The sequence below is a fragment of the Buceros rhinoceros genome, unplaced genomic scaffold (genome assembly GCF_000710305.1).
Source record: "Buceros rhinoceros silvestris isolate BGI_N320 unplaced genomic scaffold, ASM71030v1 scaffold4532, whole genome shotgun sequence".
In the NCBI taxonomy this organism is placed as follows: Eukaryota; Metazoa; Chordata; class Aves; order Bucerotiformes; family Bucerotidae; genus Buceros; species Buceros rhinoceros.
In genome coordinates, this window is record NW_010399360.1 from 109,484 (window position 1) to 129,818 (window position 20,335).

The following is a 20,335-nucleotide window of genomic DNA, read 5'->3' on the forward strand; positions in this document are numbered from 1 at the left end:
GGGGAGGGGGGGGCAGGGAATGTTGCTTATTGCTGAGTAACAGTATACCCAGCTAATTATAGGTTGTAAATTGTGCTTTAGGAACTGATGGATTTTTGCATTTAGAATAAGCAGAACAGAGAAGGGATGACAAAAGTAAGAACACAGAGAGAAAATATGCAGGGTACCGAGCTCCCACTCAGGCTGGTCACAAACTTCCCAGATCTGGCAGGTATGGGGCAGCTGAACCGGTCTTGGCAGCTGCGAAGAGCTGGACTATGAGGAACCAACAAAGCTCCATCACTGGCTAATGAGCCCAGCAAGCTCCTCCATCCCTCTTCTCCCACATAAAAACCTCACAGCTCTGCTATCAGCCTCAGTACCTCCTTGTACCCAACATCTGTCATGATGTTTGCAGACACGTAATAGAGAGGTTCAATAGCAGATGGTTAAACTGAAACATGTAAGAATTGTGGGCTAGTTAGATTGTTGCAGCTTGTGGCATTAAATCTTTGAATTTCAGAGTTTACCTTGGAGTCACTTCCTTTGGTCTTGCTGAGGTTGTTGAGAAAAGGAAAAAAAGGCCCAAGCCCCTCGATTTTCCAAATGTAGTAAAAAGTGTTTGAATACACACTTTAATATATTTTCTGTGGCATTTTTGTAAAATACAAGTATATAATTATAGATATAATGCATATATAGCATTTACTATATTGATAAAAAGCTAGTCCTTTCACAACGACACGCTAGTAAGTATTTACAATATGACTCAAATTTTAAGGAACAAATGTTTCAAACAATATTGTGTGGTTATATGATAAGAATAATTTGAGGGAAAATAAAAGACCAGTTCTGAAAAATTCCCAGATGATGAACTACATACTCTTTCCAGGAGCACCTCCATGAACATCCGTGCACAATCCTTCTTTTTCCCCTAGTAGGTACATGCATGATTTAGTTCTTCCACATTTCTACCTAGTCATAGCCCTTAAGATGACACAGACAATTATCTTTATCCTTTTTCAAGTACAGATTGATTGTACCATTCTTACCATTTAAATATTTATCCAACCACAACATTTTGGCTAGAGCAGGAAAAGCTTCTTGTTAATTTAAACCAGTAGAACTATGGCAATAACTATTTGCCCATCTTCTACAAATCTTGCAACCAATTTCACAAATCATTAGTGTGAGGATTTTGAATAGTGTTTTTAGCATTGCAGGTCCTTGCCAGGAGGACTGCCTCAAAGGACACTGCAATGCCAAAATGTTGACAGAGCTGAAGTGAAGGTATGCTCTTTGCTATCCTCATACATGAACACCACCTAGCCATTCATCTGTAATGTACTGTCCACGGTACAGTAGATGGAAAGATGATCTTTATCTTCAATGTACTGTTACCCTTTCCTGTGAGGCAGAAAAAAAATTAGATACAGAGAGGCTGAGTGAATTGCCCAAGGTCACTTGGGAAGTTTGAGACAGCACAGAAGCAAACCCATATCTCCTCAATGCATCCTCTTGTCTTTCCAGCTTTGAATGACAACTTTCCATGTGTCGTCTTTTTTAACACAAACAAATACGTAACTAATAGAAATAAAGCCTTCTCCAGGCACAGACTTAAAGGCTGCTGTGGTTTCTCTTCCCAAATAATAAGAGGAGATAGCGAGAGGGCTGTTCCTGCATGCGTTATCTCCATCCCACTGAAGAAATACTAGCTGCAATCAGTCTTTCCTGAAGTGGGAGTGGTTAAGCCCACTGTTCGCCAGAAAAGACATAGGAACTCTTGAGAAACACAATAACTCACTTTCACCAAGAATATCTAACACAGAAAAACAGAGAAAAAATGTAAAATCTGAAAGGCTTTTTTCTTCTTCAATGCCAACTGGGGAAGCATTTTCAATTACATTTGTATCCACTTTATAATGCCTTCACATCACCTGCACAGGAGCCTTAGCCTACTATTGAAGATGACCCATTCTCTCAAGCATTAAAATGTGTTCCTCAGCCTTTGTAGTTCAGCTTCAACAGGCAAGCAGCTGAGAGGCAGCTTCCGCAGCGGGACTAATACACACCAGGCTATGCGGGGGTAGATGAGGACAGAAATTTCACCATGACAAGTGTCTCCCTCTGTCCTCATCACTCTGCAGAAGCCTAGTCAGGAGCAAGTTGTGATTTTGTTCTTACAAGCACCATTTAAAACAAGACCTGGGAAGGAAGGGAACCTCTCCAATTCCAGGGCAAAAACTGACAGAGAAACAGAGCAGCAGGAAGGCAGCTAAGACAAAGTTCTGCTTCCAGAAATACCTCCGGAAAACTGAGTAATCTGTCCAATTGACGATGTATTTATGAGACACTGAGGATGGAGGACTTTTTGCCCTTATTAGAAAAAAAAACCAAAAAAACAAAAAAACAAGCCCAAAACCTAATACACACAACAAATCGGTAAAACCAATAATGGAATTTCTCATCCTGCTTGCTTTTTTTTTTCTAAATTAAACCTGGATTTTCCTCTAAAAAAGTAAAAATACAAAGATACATTAGAATATCCTACTGTCCAGTAAATGTCTTATAGGCAATATTTATGCAGGAGAAAATGCATCAAGCCCTTCCTTTAACAAAAATGAAGCATCCTGAGGTTCATTCTGTACCAAGGAATGCTGCTGCTTCTGCTGTTGGTTAAAATTACTCCTATCACCACATTTTGAATATGCATTATTTGTCTTCAAATACTTAATCATAAATCTAGACTAATGCTGAAAAAAAAAATTCCTAGTGAGAATGCCGTGCTGTTGATAAGCTAAAAACAGCATATCATGAGAAGGCAAACTAATCTTTCTGTTTACTTTGTAAATAATCCATTAGCTAAACGTCTATTTTAGGCTGGATGCTTTATATTTAACACTTGAAAGTCCAAATACCCTTCGTATCCCTTATAATAGAGAAGAAGCTTGTAAAATGCCTTTGGTGCATCAGTTTGTTGTTGTATGAATGTTTTAAAGAAACTCACTAATACTATAGGAAATGTAAGTGGGCTTGTTTGTGTTGTTTAATACCCCAAGTGTCATTTCATTCTTTAAAGGGGTTAGAACAGAGGAGGGGGAAAGGGGAGGAAGTCTTAGTTAATTTGTTTCATATGTCCCTATGTGTTATACAAGTAAGGGTATTATACCAGAAAACTAGAGTAGTCTGCACTGCAGCAAACTCTGTGTAACTCAAAATAGGAGAATAATCTGGCCACAAGCAAGTCAAAAATTCAGTGAAACTTCCTCTCATATTATATATACACACAAACACTTTACAAGCTACATCAAGCGTCCTTTCATATTCCGAAAGAAATATACTGTAGACACCAAACATACTGTACTTTTACTTAAAGGCTTCATCAAACCATATGTGCAGACACTTGAGAAGACGAGAGTGTTAAGCTTCCTAGGGTCCTAGAGTCAAAGAAATTCTGCTGCCCCCCACTGCTAAGTAAGTGCACTCCTTCCACGGGGGGCAACATCTGCCGATCCGTCATGGTTCCACTTGGCGAGGACCCCAAGAAACTTCCTTGGGAAGAAACGATTTTCTCAGGACTGGCAGCCAGTTTAGGGGATGTGGAAAAGTTATATCCATAGAGTGCACAGGGACTGTGCAGTCTAAACGTGTTGTAGGAGCTTTGGTGTGTTTGATTAGTGGTAAAAGCATTGCTGGATGGGGATGGCATGATGTACTGGAGCTGTGGAGACATCCCTGAAATCTGCATAGATAAGCCAGTCTGTGGGCAGCTGAATGCATCCCCATCATTGCTACTCATAGACATATTCACTGTTGTGCTACTTGACACACCGACATAGGAGGGAGTCCTCGGGGGTGCAAATGTCTCACTGGTTTGGTTTGTGAGCCTGTTGTAGGTTTCAGCCAAGGAAGTGCTGTATCTGTTCAGGGTCAAGCCTGAGCGGGCACAAGCTGTGTAGTCAGCTGGAGCGAGGCTACAGAGCTGGCTAGTGTTGGGACTGAGGTGGAAGGCTGGAGATGAGCAAGGGGAACCCGGTAAAAGGTGAGGGTGGGTAGATGGTACTCCACTGCCAGATCCCTGGAGTAAAGTAGAGGAACCTGCATTTCCTGAAAGAGAATATTACATTGTAAGAAGCACATTGGGAAAGGTTCTCTTCCTAGGTGACAGATCAAGACCCTTGTCTTTTATAACAACCCTTAAGAATTCTGACATGACCCAAATTCATTCAAAAAATATGGTCCATATGTGTGCAGAGCAGGAGGGTGTGTACGGTACATGCATATTTTAAAGAATCAACCTGACCAAGAAAGATAATGTACGTTGATGCTTTTGCAACCATCATTCAATACTTGAGGGTCCTACTCAAAAGGTTAATTACTCTTTATTTGACACTGGAAGGAAATTGTATGGCAGCTAAGATGTAGCCAAGTAAGTACCACATTACAAGAAACCTTCTTCAAAATTACTCGTTTTGTATCATCTATGCCTTTGCTACACCCCGGAGTATGTTTCAAGCACTCTGTGCCTGACTGTCACTGTCAGAGCACCAGAGAAGGAAATGGCTCCTTAGCTCAAATGATAGAGGCTCCCACAGTTCAACAGCTTCAGCAAAGTTCAAAACTTCAAAAAAAAAAACCTTCAGAACAAAAAACTTCCAACTTCAAACCAAAAAAAACCTTGAGAATAAAACTTCAGAACAACTTCGAGAAAAGTATAGGCTGAATACTGTGCACTGCAGCTTCATTTCTTGAATGGGCAGGTGGAGGTTTAGGTTTGCAGCAAACTCCAACCTTTCATTTACTGATATCAGGAATTTTTACACAGCAAATACTGGTGCTGAAGGCTCCTGAAAATGCACTGCTTGCTACAGATGAAGCCTTTTCTCAGGACTGGAAGTTTCCCAGCTGCAAGAAATGCTTCCTTTCCTTAGAGATTGTATCTCCCTGAAAAATGAGCGTAGAAAAACTAATTTAGACCCTTCACAGTCTCCCAGGTGGAAGGCATTTTACAAGGAAGACTCTCCTGTTTCTGAATCACGTTAACAATCAAACAGCTTGATGGTGCAAAGAGATACATGCTGTCAATAAGTTAACAGGCTTTCATGATAGGTGAGCAAGTAAAAAGAAAAATACACTACTAGTGAACTCTGCCTGCTGCTTCTTGCTCTGTTGACAGGACACCACAAGCTCAAAGCACCATGAGACACCACCACATTCCAGAAAACCTGGTGTAAGGAATACTTGCTTCTCTTCCAATCTACATCAGTGTCACCACTACCTGAAGACAGACCCTTGCAGCATTAAGAACCAGGACAAATTTCTAATGGGGTCCTTCAGCAAGTCTCTAACCCACCCTACTGTCCAAGCTATAGATGACTAAAAATGGTGCAGTTGTCCCAATTTCTACCCTCTGAACATCAATAGTAACTTCAACAAGTTCCTTAACCTCAGGCAACAGCATAAAAGGAAGCGGGAAGTTCATGACAGTGGTTCTTCTGGTCTCAAACAGTACTGCTACATACAAACAGGGCAGTTCAGCTGGTCTGTCTCCTAGACAAATTAACTCATAGTGAGTTGCCTTTCAGTCTTACAGTCTGACAAGTTGTTTCAAGTCTGACTCTCATTACAGGCCTTTTTTTAGGAGGCCTTTTTTTAGGAGGACTCTCACCTCTGTGCTCACCCAAAACTCTGCCAACCCTCATCCAACAGATCTGTGACTTGGCACAAAAACTCCTTTTTAATTGACTGCATCAAGCACTGATGATCAAGATTTCTCAAAGGAGTGGGCTAAGGAAAGACTGACAAAAGTGACTTCTGCGTATTTCTGTATTTTTTTGATTTTTGCTCTGAAGATGTTTAATGACTTTGCAATACACTATCAAGAAAGCAGGTAAAATATTTGTTAATTTGGTAGCAGGAAATGTGAAGAATTAGGAGCAATGCTTCTGATTTAGCTGTCAAAAGACTGAGAGATTTTCTATATGCTTTGGATTACTTTGGAAATAAAGGAACTCAGAAAAGCGTACACGGACTCCTCTCTCTGTCCAAACAGGCCATTTAAACACCTCTATCCCTCACAGTACTATCTGTACAATGGGGAAAGTGGAAACCAAGAGGTTATGGACTAGGAAGCAGGAAAAAACAAAATGGAGAGGAGGTCTAGTTTTTTAAGCTCTAGGATGCAGATAAAGTTTGTTGGGCCTTTTACTGAAGAGTTTTTAGGCCTTTAAGAGTAAAGACAGCTTTCCAAGGAAGAAGCCCAAGCTTGTTACTAAGTATTCATTCCTTAAGAGGACATTTCTTCTCTCGTTCCTTTTTTTTCCTCTTAAACACACAGCTAACTTACATTAGAGTATGGATGTGTACGATGGTAGTCATCTATAAATGATCTCTACCTGTGTATCTAGCCAGACCATAATACTAAGGAATAGGTTTTTCCATCCTTAAAATACTGGCATTCTCCTCCACGTTTTACCTTTACAACCTAAAATTTTTATTGCCACAGTGGTTAACTTAGCATTAGTTTTCTAACTTACAATAACCCTGATGAGAGGTGATGGTCTGCACTGAGGTTGCTTAGTTGCTTTTCCTCTGCTGGTGATACACTTACCTAGACTTTTGCAAATCATGATGGATGAAGGTTTATCTTCATGCGATTTTGTTTTGAAGGAGTACAAAGAAAACTGTTACCTTGTTTAGGTATCCCAGGAATATCTTCAAACGTAAGTGTCCTCAGTGAAGGTCTCCAGAAAGCGTAAGACTCTACCAGAGCTTCCAGTCCCATTCTATTTAGAACAAAACCATCACCATGTCATGAAAGACAGATGTATTTTGTCATGTATCTCCGGACATTTTACCTCATAAACATATGAAAACTAGTAATATTTTAGGATTATTTTGAAGTTCATTTTGCTTTTTACAAAAGAGCCTTACAGCCTAATCCATGAGATCTGCAAACACTGGGCTGGCAGCATGCAAAGTGTTTCCCAGTTCCAAAGTCTGGCTGTCTATTTCAATAGTTCTGGCTTTTTTGTGAGGGTTGTTTGATGGGGGAGACTTGGATAAAATGACATTACATGTTTTCCTAGTATGACATTTCCTTAAGAGCAACTGTTTTAACTGTCAGAGAGATGATCTCCTATTTCTGCCTAGAAGAAAGGTGATCCACTGACAGCTTCTATTAGAATAGGATTCCCAGGCGTTACCAATGCATTGGAAAATCATGCTTACAACATGAGCAAGGCATGTACAGCTCTTTTGCTGCTAAAACGTATATAGCAATGCTGTGTCTTGGTTATTATGTGCTGAGCAAAATGCCTTTATAAACTGAAAACCTATTCTCATTTTCATTTAACAGTGTCACAACAAAACAGAAATAAGTGGGTAGACAATTGTGGCAGATAATATTTAGTAGAATCTCTGTTTACTGAAGGTAAAGGCTCATTTGTTTTCTGACACAATTTTATGAATAATGTGCTGCAGAGGTACAATTTTGCTGTAATTTTTGGCTGCTGGCCCCCAAAGGCCTGTTAAGTGTTAGCATCAGGTACACACCAAATACAAGCGCTGGCCTTTGAGCAGCAGCACTCTGTAAACTCGAATTGTGCAATTAGCCCAATTTGAAGCTACCAACATGTTCTTCAGATGCTGCTTCTTCCCCATTGCATTTCCAGCAGGATCGCAAATGTATGTCAGGAAACATTTATAAAGTATTTATTAGCTAAACCTGGACTAAAAAGATCATTTTCTGCAGTAATGGTGAATTTTCATTTCCAGTTAAAGTGGAGATAAAAGCCACCTCCTGGAGGAGTGTAGCCAAGGTGATAATTTATACAAGATGCCTTCTAACAATTTCTACATTTTATCACCTCCCTAATTTATACTATCAAATGGCCGAGTTTATTTAACAAAACAGTTATGTTTTTCCTGAAGTATTTAAAGGGAGAAATTCTGGTCCTTTCCTGAGTAAAGGTTTTTATAGGGTCAAACCTAAAGCCCAACTGAAGAATGAAACTATTCTCAGCACATAAATTCTGTTGCACTTTGCAAATGCACAGGGAATGCTTTTAAAAGGTGAAGCTGCTCACTTCTGTAAAATAGCCTGTGGGGCTGAATGGGAATGACCTGAAAGGGAGTATTTTTAATTAAACAGAATTATTGCATGCAGTAGTGCAGTAGTTCAGGACTGAAATGCTCTGGTGATAAATACACCAGCTAGAATAATGAAGATAACAGAGTCTTAACACTGAAATTCAATATTTAGCAATACAGTAAATTAATAACCGAGTAAACCATTAATTTAAGTTAAAAAAAGAAATTTTCCTCAACAATTAAAAACCTGAGCTGCATTCTCAATGACACTTAATTCAGTACCACAGAGCCTATCAAAGAAAACAGCAATACTGACTTCAGTAAACCAACATCAGTTGGCAACGGACAAGAGTTTTGCAGAGTGACTTTTATAATGAGTGTGTTTGTTACAGTTAAAAGCATTTGGACATCATCTAAAGCCAGTTCAAAACATTTTACAGAGGCTGCCTCTTCCTACGGGACTGGCCTCCTAATCCATTTTCATAAAATATAACTGTCTTTCAATTACAATATCCCTTTTTTTTACTAATGCCCAAACCAGACTTATTCCTAGGAGACAAACTAAAAAACCTCTCTGGATATCTTCAGCTCTGCAACTGGATTTGCATGGTTGCAGATGCAGTACTCTTACTGCAACTATGTCATCCTCAGGTAATACCAGGTCTCTCCTGCCACATTAAATACTGTTCAAAACTGGTTTCTAAATGATTCTTTCCTCTCTATTTTCAAAGTCATCTTCTCTTGTTTCATGTAACATTATGGAAAAAATTCTAACTTCATTTAAATCCAAAAATTTCAGAGGAGTCAGGTTTTCACGCTTCTTAGGAGGCTCCTGAGTATTTATTTCATAACTCTGCAAAAAGCATGCATAGCAGAGACACTGCCTACGGGGAGCTGTCAAATGGGGCACATATGGCAACTCTTTTCTTCCCCAAGTACACACAGCGTGTTTTGCTTCTTCAGTCACTCCATTCAGCTGGAAGTTACTGCTCACTTAATTTCAAACTAGAAGGCTACAAAGGAGGACAAAACTCTATTTACACCAGCGCAAACTGAAAAGATACTTACAGTGAATTCCAATAAATCTTCACAACTAACCCAACCTTTCTATAACTCTTCATCTTAAAACTACTTGTTTGCTATCCAGTCTCAGCATTTATGTTAACTCCAGTGGAAGAACAAGCCTTTAATGCTGTAGCCACTGCTAAAAGAGAAGCTCAGTAAAGCAGCTACCAAAAGATACTCTGTGAGTATTCCTACCACCACACAATCTGCTCTCTTCTCTGCAAAGCTAGGTCAGAAGCATAGCAGGTGTCAACACCAAATGCAATATGGTCATAGGAACCAATGTATAATATGCACCACAAGTAAATGATGCTTTTATTAGCTGAAATGGTTTAACATACAATTCATAACAAGCTCACATATTTTGCATTAAAGTTTTTGGATAAAATGCCTCATCAGTACTGTCAGCAGGTTCAAGACCCAAGTTTCCACTTTGCACTACTCAGATTCCCCATTGCTATTTTGAAGGATTCGTGGATCAAGAGAGAACAAGCAATTAATCAGTCCAAGCATAACAGAAGGGGTGGAAACCAGGCTTGTTTCAAGGTCATCTATAGCCTAAGTAGGAAAGGCATTCCTAGGAAGTGGATTTAAAACTTCTTAGCCTAAAGAAACACTTGAACACAAGTCTCCCACCTCCTAGGCAACTAAACATAAGTTTACTGCAAGAGACGACTTAGTCACTCCTCTTTTAGGAGAAAACAATGAGCCATTCATCCATACTAAATGTCACCTACGTGTAAGAAAGTCTGGGCTTATAGTTTGACACTGAGCTTATAGTTTGATACTGGTATCGGCAATTTACGTCTCCAGCCAGGAGAAAGAGGAGATTTCAGGAGCAGTCTGAAATCACAGACCTGAGTATGCATTAACTCCATTTGCAGCCTTCACGGTATGCTGCTGCCGCTTCCACCACAAGGAAACCTGAGTACATGAGTCAAGCCATATGCCAACTCATTCTTGACCTAGATGGTTAGAGGAGTAGGAATAGGAGCCCACCACAGAGAACATTACTGGGAAGCCTAAGCACTCCCTCCAGGAGTCTGAGTCCTCAGACTGTAAATATTTGTCTGTAAATAGACATATTCTCCTCTAACAGCCTTCACAAATCAATTATGTCGGCAGTAACAAGCCTCCTTCCCCCACACCTACCTGTTACGTCCTGAATCTCTAAACCCTTTGGCAAATGGATTCCTATCAATCTTCAGACGAGTTATCTGTGAAAATAATTAAAGAAATTATTACCTGCAAATTCAGCTAAGTAACACAGAAAATTACTATCCTGACAAAATCAAGCCAACAGTGGAGAAATATCTTCACATTTGCATGTGAAATGGTTGTCCGGAAAAAAAGCAAAATAGAGGCCAGTCTTTTGAACATTGTTTTTGCAAATCCCCAGAAAAGCTAATAGTTACATGATGCTATCAAACGACAGGTTGGAATTCTTGAGAAAAATCTGGCAAATGTCATTCTTCACCTAAGACAGTATACAGCCTAACTGCAATAAAATTTAAATTAAATTTTATTTCTGTACAGATCAAGAAGGAAATGTGAAAAGAGAGATTATCTCTAGGCTATTATCCTCCACAGAAACACAGCAACCTCGACCCTCTCAAATACTTGTAATTTATTTAAATAAATAGGATAGGCACCAAATAATCATATTTCTGTATTTACATGGCTGTCCTGCTCTTCTCTTTGTAAAGATAGCGAGGCTTAAATAATTTCTTAAAATATAGCTGCAGTAATTCACATGGAATTAATAAAATGTCACAGCACTATGGTGTCACTATGTATGTTAATACTTAAACAATTGGTAGTAAGAGCCAAACACTAGTCACGCAACCTGCAGTTTATTTCTGACTTTGAATCTATGAGGACCCAGATAAATTGTTCATAATATAGATAAAAGTTCATAATATACACTGAATGCAATTAATGAAAATGGCTGCAACTTTCTTCAGACCTCAGCTTTCCTGTTAAGCTCCTGGTAGTTCTGAAATTGCTGGAGTCAGGAACAAATGTGCTTTAAAAATTCTATCTAGACATGTATCTACACTTAAAGACAGAAAAACACCTTCAAAAATTCGAGTGCTCTTTGCCTTGTGCTTCAAGGCTGTATTTATAATTAAGACACCACTAACCATGCTAACTGGACAGCGTAATCTCCATAAGAAGAATGACTTTTTACATGCAATGTCTAGCCCACATTGCCTGAGGTCTCAGCCACAGCCTCCAGTCGTTGCGGCAACACTACTAGTGAAAGTTACTTGTAATATGAAAAGGGTTTAGACAATGCTTTTTAATAAGTGGTATACTAAAAGTATCTGATTTTCTCCTCTCTCTTACTTCCCTGGTCTACTCTGAAAAGCCTGTAAAGTTGTAAGCAGAAAGCCCAAGTTACCTGTTGGTTTTGGTATGCTGTGACCGTAGTGAAAACTGTCTCTGGAAAGGAGAAGGCTTTCACCCCTTCTCCTGAAGGGATAGGCTTGACAGGGGATAGATCATCTCCACAGTCTTTTCGGATGACGTGAACACGTGGCTGATATTTATGCATAGAGTGAAGGATAATCTATGCAGTCAGTCATGAAAGGAAAAAGATAACATTTATTAGAAAGGACACCCTGCTGTTTCAGGACTAATAGATTTTTGGAACAGATTATGGTATGTGTTTACCATGCCACTTACTGGAAATCCAATGTTTTCTTTAACCTCTGAAGGTTCTTATTACAGTAGTCTAATCCCTGTGCATTTATGTTATTGCCAATCCTAAGCATTCAAAAATTTCAACTCAGGAGCTCCAAATTCAGAGACCGGCTCAACTGAGACAGACTCAAAAAAAAAAAAAAAGTCAGGAATGAAGTCCTGGTCCCTCTGGAATTAGGAAAGTTTTGACACTTTTTTCCACTGGAGCCGGGATTTGATCTAACAGGATTAACAGCAGCAGCTGTTTTTGGAACCTTCGGGATATTCTTGGAGCATTTTTTTCCTGATATCCTTGAAGGCTGGAAATGTATCTTGTTATGAACACAAGCTAAGACTTTCCCACTCTGATGAAGCAGAAACTTAGAGTAAAATAATACAGAAATCCAAAACTCTGGTGTTAATAACCCTAGGTTTATAATACAGACAATGAATATCAATAAACAAACCCCTCCCAGCACACAAAAACTCAATTGAGAATAAACTATAAATGAGAATTATATGAAGTCACAAATTAAACACAAAAAAACCCCTCTTGGTATTGTTCCCAAATTTTAGAGGAGACTTTAAATACAAAATTTTTCCTCTGTGTTACTCCACTTCAGCTAACCACTACTAAAACAGAAGATTTTGAGAAAAAAAAATAATTGGAAGCTCAACTATTTTTGTTGGAAGGCCTAAGAAATTAGTAACTCGATAAATAAATAGCCCTATGGCTATTGGCCTGTGGAAACCCTAATCAACATTCAGGGGAAGATTTTTAATTTCCTGCTCCTTGAGTAGCCTCAGAATGTGCATGTGCTCAGGCACTCGACAGAGCCTCTTATTCCAAACACCATGTAAGTCCATTCATCCAAATGACACAGAGGACATTACATTAATTTGGGTAAACCAGTGTTTGGCTAGTTTAGTACACTTGGTCCTGACCAGATGACATGGCCCCATTTTGGATAAGTCAATTTTCTGGATAATCAGGGGTTTTATTAGCCTGTAAATAAGGTTTTGACAATGATATAACAAGCTCCAATTAATTTGCTCAGGGACACCCTATGGATGTTCTCATATGAAGCCTTTTCCCAGTTTCTGAAATCTTGCACAGCACAAGATTTTTATCATGCAAATGTGTATTCTCTTTTACAACACTCCTTTCAGTTCTCTGCTGGCAAAGATCTACAAAATGAAAATGTAGAGAGGACAGCACATTCCTAACCCAGTTTCCTGTGAACACCCAGTGATACCAGGGGAGGTACTGATGCAACAGAAAAAAATGATCAAGAAAAGGTCTGTTCCACTGGTCAAACTCATTGCTATTCTGCGCCTTGCCATTTGCCTGAGTGTAACTGAGCACGCCACGATCTGCTCCCACTCTGATTACTTCACCCCATCAGCTCTGTGGTGCAAACCACCACATGCCTACATGGCAGACTTGACTGTACACAATGATAACCCAAGCAGCTACGAACAGCTCTGTCCAGGCATCAGAAGTCAACAGCAGCATGGAGATGAACACTTCCCAGTCCTCACCTCGGTGGCTATTACCACTAAACTGATCCTTATCCTCTCTTAAAAGCAACCCACCTTGGTTCTGTGCTATACTGAAATTTCCTGCACTGACACACAGTTAGACCATTAGCAAATCCATAACGAGAAAATTTTTTTCTTGATTTTGTACTGTGCCTCATACAACGGGATCTTTGCTAATGATCTGGAGTCTGAACTCTAAGAAATACATAACTGCACAGCTCCGGTGAATTAAAGAGCAGCAGTATGAAGATAAGACACAGAAGTAGAGGGAGATGCAACACCCACTCTGAAAGCCATTTAGCTCTGTTATTCTAAGCATCACCTAAAAAAGATGAGGAAGCTAACGAAAAGGAAATTCACGCTTTTCATTTTGTGGTTCTTGCACATTTACAGCACAAATGGGATCTAACAGTTTATCTGCAGAAGCAGCAACTTTCTTTTCATACCTTTCAAAGTCCCAACCAGAACAGGCCCCACCAAAAATGAACTGACATTACTTTCAACTCAGAGTTGAGAGCCTGCCTCTCTCTAAAAATCCCTCACAAGGCATGACCAAAACACTCTGTGGGGTAATAAACCTCTCCCACCAAAGTTAAAATTACACTTTGACCATAGCAGCTGTCAAGACATCATTATCAGAGGGAAGACACTGCAGTAGTGATCCCACAGGTAGGCAGCAGGGAAAGGCAACAGCCTGGCACCTGCAGACATGCAAAGATGGGATTACCTTTGGGATTACCTTCACAATACAGTTTTTGAGAGATGCTGCTGTGATGAGGCCTCAGCGCTGACCCTGAGCTTGGGTACCGCTGTGGCACAAATGTCGCAGCTAGCACGAGTGAGAACCCAATTCTCTTTCATGGGAGAGATGTGAATCCTCCAGCTGCTCAGCAGTGCACAGATTATCCAGCCACCTTCCCAACAATGGCATGGTCCTCACCTTCATGCTCTTTTTTACCAAAAATGCTCCCTTACCCTCCCTGTGAAGCCCAGACTTTCTGCAGTCACGGAAGTGTGTGGGGCTGAGGAGCATGGATTTCCTCTTCACAAAGACAAAAACTGCAAATTTATATTTTGATGTTTCCCAGCTTTTCAGTGTAACAAGGACACAAGAACACTGTGACAAGAAGACTGTAAGCAGAGCTCGCTGCTTGGAGCCAAGTCTGGGCAAAGCCACAGTCCGCCTCTGCTTCCAGACTCACCCCACTTTCAAATGGGGGGAAAAAAAAGAACCACAAAGGAACAATTAACATGCACACACTAAAAGTGAAAAGATGTTCCCCTGCATTGAAAAATAATTAGTTAAAAAGCACGGGAAAGTATTGAAAAATACTGAAAAAGCATTAAAAATATTGACTTTTCCCCTCTACTGAAGTTCAGATTAAAAATTGCATCGCAACAGAAAAATCAGCCAGCTCTGAGTAGCCAGAGGGAGAGACTGCTTTTACTGTGCGGCACTGACTCAACAGATGAGAGAGGGATGAGAGGCATTAACACAGAGTGTCCAGACCACACACTTTCCATTGTCAACTGCAAAATGCAGGTTTACTTTTCCTTACCATCACAACTTGGATGAAAGACACAAATGCCACAGTATGTGTCTTAAGGATGCCATCGGGCCTTATTGCCTCTATAAGTACACAATCTTTCCATAGGAGGGAATTCAGCCTGGGACTCCCTTCTGAGATCAAGAAAAAAAAATACGGAAAACATATCCTTACAAATTTTGTTTGATCTCCTCAGACTGCAAGTGAAAACCATGCATCAGAGAATGTCCTACGTGCAGATGTACTTCAAAATGTCTCCACAGAACAGCATTATAAAATTACGTCATCACAAACTCCCACTCAAAATACTGATGAAAATAGCAGCAGGCAACAAGGAGCCTGGAAAGCGTCTGGCCAGCAAAGCAAGCCATCTTAGAGATGGCTGATCTCTTTTCACAAGAAGCTAATCCAAGGCCAGTGCAATGCAAGGGGAACTGACTGCGTGAATTACTACCACAATGTAAGTATTGCACAGGAATACTACTTCAGCGTCTGTTTGCAAATACTGTCCCCATTCCCACGGACATGGGTCACTTCTCTCGCTGATTCTGAGAGTTAATACTCTAGAATAGGTAAAAGACCTCTGGGTTGATCTCACACAAGCTCCCTACCTCAACACCTGCAAGAACAAAACCTAGCCCTGGGTTTTTAGCACAAAAAATCTGCAAAAGCTAACACCTCTGAGGAGCACGGGAAGAATAAAGGAACAAATTTCAACAAGGATTAACGCCCCAGGACCAGACCAGACACATGGCAAGCATACCCAAAGAACAACAGCTAAAGCTTGACACTGCTTCAACTACTGGAAGAATGATGGCAGAGTTTAGAGACCCCACTGAGGCTTCTCTGAGCCATTCTGCTTAAGAAGGAGGGAAAAAAAATGTCTAACTTTCTAATAATCTAAAATATACGCCATCTCCCACACGGAGGTGGGAAAGTCAGAATACTTGATGTAAAAACAAATATACAAGGGAGAATACAGCCTTGACCCCTAGTTCTTCTAGAGCCTCATCCCTCTCCTGGTACGCTCTTTAGAAAAATGGTTCCTTCCCGCTTATGAAAAACAATTGCTTTTTATATTCATCACAAAATATGATTATTCGTTTTCCATTATTGCTGGAGGCATTCAGAGGCTACACAGCTTTTTCAATACAGCATTCCACACTACCATAGCTTTAAAAGAAAAAATGTACCCACTGGAAGAGCCACTTTTCTGCTTTCTGCTTTTGCCTTTTCTGGTAATTATGAATGACATGTTTGCAATTTCCCAGATTTGAGAAATACAAAATTATTTTACAGTCATCTTTCTTTTGTCCTTTTATTTTAATCCTTAAATTTCCACTTTGGGGAGGAGGGATGCTGCCATAGCTCTGAATCAGTTCAGTGTGTCTCAAATCACTGTAATAGGGCTTTCCTTCACTAGTTTCCAAATCGAAACGCTGAACTAAAGATCAGAAAATTTATATCCCCCAACATTGTGAGTAATGGTGTGCTGCATACACTACACAGGTTTCAGTTCAGAATAAAAACAAAGCTAAGATCTGGGACGGAAAAATACATCAATATGATTCTCTGCATAGCATAGATTTTATCACAGGGCAGTTTGCGACTGCAAGTGCATGGGTGGACCACAGCACTCACGTATCGCTCCTCTGAAACAAGTGACTACAAAAACCAGCCGGCCTGCTCTCCGTCGGAAAAGTGGCATTTTACCCACTTGCATCCGCTTCACTTTTTAAAGTTCTTACAATAGACTTAGGACTCACAGAAAGCAATTTCAGCTCAAAAAGTCTCAAATGTACAAATGCTGGGGAAACTAAGGGAACTACATGTTCCTTAACTAACCTTAACTCAAATGAACCCTGCCAATGAGATCCCGTAACTGTAAAGAAGTGATATACAATATCCTTCTTGCAAGCCTACAGAAAAGCAGGGCTAACTTAAGAGGTGTGAATGCCCCCTCGTTCTTTTTAAGGAAGAGCGCAATAAAATCATGAACAGTATTATACAAAAGGCAGGCTTTTTAACCTTGTTACCACACTCACTAGCTCAGTCCAGCCAGTCTCCTGTAGCTCTGCCTCTGTAACATAAAAGTTGTAGCTCCTGCACAATATGACCAGAGTCTCACATTAATCTCCTCTGCAAACACAAACAGGGGAAAAAAATCTCAAACTTGGACTATGTACCAACGAAATACCTGGCTTAATGTCACAGAGTTACAGCTATACTAAAAGATGCATGCAGTATTTTTGTACTCTGTGCCAGATACGTTCTCTTTCACTCCCTTCCACGAAGAAGAAAGTATCCTGATTAATAAGTCGGGCTATGCTAAGGACAATGGAATCCACATCCTGCCTCAAAACTTGCCTCCAACATCTTAAAACTCTACCACTTGGAACTCAACGCTCTTTCTGAAAGGAAGCCAACGTTTGCCATTTATTACAGGACTTTGAAAAATTACAGAGTTCACCCTGACTAAAAACAATTCTCTTTTTTTTAATTATTTACTAAGGTGTCAAGTTAAACCATTTTAGGGATTGCTGGAAAGATACTGGCTTACATCTGTCGTGTTTCAACAGTTTTGAAGCAAAAAGGATACATTAACATAACACATTTTGTCACATTAGATAATGTCATAACTAAACAATTTAGAACTTGCAAACAGAACACTCATACTGCATACGTCTTCGCCAGTTTTTTCAGAAGTAATGAGCCTCAGCTGTGAAAGGGTCTTGCTTCATAAGGTATGTAATAAATCATTATCAGAGCGAACCCAACTCCCATGTTGTTCCTTTTTCACTGCAATTATTAACACCTCATGGGATTTCACACAAATGTTTAGGTTAAGAAAATAGTTAAGTGTATTTTTATTCACATGAAGTTATTACACACTATTAATGTTTCTTCTAGCCACTTGTGAATTTAAGCGTCCTTTTTGATCGGAGCAGAAGTTGCAAGTAACACACTCAGTGGGAAAACATGAGAGCAATTCTACCCCTTCGTATTAGGCAATTTAGCCTTGTAAAGCCTTACTTTGCAGAAGGAGTTCTGGTTTTGAAGGGGAGTAAAACAGCAGGCTCTAATAAGCAGTGAGTTATCAGAGCAGAAAGTAGGCAGATTTTAGAACTAGACAGTAAAGTTCCAAAAGAGCTTTGAAAAGTCAAGCCTATTTCTGGCACCCCGAAGCTGTATGTCAGTCTTTCAGGGCTGAGCAATGTGCCTACATATAATACTGCAGAAGAGCAAGTACTCACATGCCCTTGATCATCCAGCTCATTATTGGTAAGCTTCAGTTTGTCGAAGCTGATCACTTGTCTCATCCACGTCTCCCCAGAGGCGGGTGAATCAGGGTGAATATAAACACGAGGTGGTACTGGAGAGTCAGCATTACCAGCCACCATCCACTTGGAGCTATGATAAACATACCTATAAAAAGAAAACGAATACCTATAATCACAAATCTCCAAGTAATTTATCAGACCTATTCAGTACAGAAATATATTAGTGCCCATACATACAGCAAGAACCCACCGATTTACAAAAGATGAAAGGACAATAAATAAAAGTTATTTTTTTAATTTCAAAACATAGTTCTGGTATCTGCAAAACTAAGGTTAAAAACCACACTCTGATGTGACCTTAGTCGTCTTAAAATGAGCAACAGCCTTAATGCGAGGCTCCAGACTGAGCTTTAAGCTGGTGTCAGCTCGCTGAATGCTACGTCTCTGAACAGGCATCAGCAAACAGGGAAGAATCTAGTTCTTCATTTATCAAATTGAGTAGTAATTCCGTATTTCCATATTTGGAAGATTTAACACAGTGAGTCTAATATAAGAGTCTATAAATAAAGCCATTGAAAGGAAAGAACATTATGATCGGGAAAAATAATGAAACTATGTCAAACTATGATCTTGCTATTTCTGTAAGACATATTAATTTTCTTGAATAGCACTGCAGAAAGGCTTAAAAATTAAAAAACACAGCCCATATTTCGTTTGATAGGCTAATGCTGACAAAGTCATTTTCTAATAAAAATAGTGCCTGCTTTGTTAGAAAACTTATTTTGAAGGCAGACACTTCACAGCGCAATTTAAAAAGCACTAAGTAAAAACGTCAATGGTTGTTTTTTTTCTTTCAAGTAAAGTAAAATTCCAGTAATTCAGCTATACTTTTTAATAAAAACAGAAGGACTTTATCAAATCATTTGTTTGTACAATTCAGTTCCTCATTAGAAAAAGACAAACATCCTAATTGGAAATGAAAACAAAACGATCTAATACATGCATCGCCCTGTAGAATTCATACAAAGCTGTAAAACTAATATCTAGACTGGTGGTGAAATTCTCTCCTGGAGAGAAATTCTCAACCTGAGATCTCACAGTCAACTGTTGTAACTTTTTTCATTTATTTCATATCTGTTGATTTATACTAAATACTTCATAATAAAATATATATTTATACTAAATGCCTTCCCTGCAGAAGTAAATAAAGTCATAAATACGCATAAAATATTTTGAGCAACAGCGTAAGCTTCCAAATATTTACAAGGCCAAATTTTGCCAAAAATCTAGACCTAGCTGTAGTTTTCTTCATTTCCATTTAGTTTTGCTATCTGCTATGACAGCTAAAGACTAGCCTCCATGTGTGACTGCTGTTGTATCTTCCAAATCTAAAGATCTGCAAGACAGTTCACAAAGCCACGTGAACAGCCACAGTTAAAATAAGAGTCAGCAATTAAAAAAATCATTGATTGTGTACTGAAGAATGGAAAGTGGAATCAAGTAAAACATGTGAAACGTTAATATTTAGAGGGAAGATTAAAGGCGTGGTGCTGGTGCATTAACTTAACAGAAATTTAAGTTTGCAACTAAGAAAGTACTGTCCTTCATACAACTTTTGTTAAGTTACTTTAGTGATCTGGGCACCGCGTAACACACTGGGCAGACGGTGCAGCTCAGTGTGACGGCATTTGTTTTAAATTAAATGAAGTTTAAACAATTCATATTCAATATAAGTGTTCTTAACTTTTAATATTAACAATTTTATTCAGTTTGGAATAACGACCTCACTTTTTCTATGAATTAAGGAATTGCTCAGACCTTCTAGGAATGATATACTTAGATTGCTAAGTAAATGCACACATGCAACACAAAGCCAGAAAAGGGCTTTTCATTGGAGCTGCACTGCTCTGATCCAAAGAAAAAAGTGTTTTTTTCTCTATAGCGTGGTTAGAAAAGCCTCCCCTAACTGTATGCACTGAACATCCTCAGCCCTGGTGTCTGCACCTTGTTGAAAAATGCAGAATCTAAAATGGTCCTAAGAAATGTCTTATACACCACACGAGAAAAGGAGAAAATTGTGGTAAACAAGGTAAGGACAAGGAAAACACAAAGGGCAATGCTTGCTTAGCAAACAGGGCAGCATTC

At 39.4% G+C, this 20,335-nt stretch overlaps 1 protein-coding gene across 1 annotated transcript in view; it reads right to left on the reverse strand.

The window, feature by feature from the left end:
• Positions 1–3,256: 3,256 nt before the first annotated feature.
• Positions 3,257–20,335, reverse strand: part of TBX18 (T-box 18) — a gene marked incomplete at its 5' end in the record, with an annotated part of 18,202 nt that continues 1,123 nt past the window's right edge. The window contains 5 exons of the mRNA XM_010131423.1: positions 3,257–4,086; positions 6,670–6,764; positions 10,288–10,352; positions 11,540–11,707; positions 18,164–18,335. Of these exons, the coding sequence (XP_010129725.1) occupies positions 3,362–4,086; positions 6,670–6,764; positions 10,288–10,352; positions 11,540–11,707; positions 18,164–18,335 (1,225 nt within the window). The remainder of the gene's footprint in view (positions 4,087–6,669; positions 6,765–10,287; positions 10,353–11,539; positions 11,708–18,163; positions 18,336–20,335) is intronic.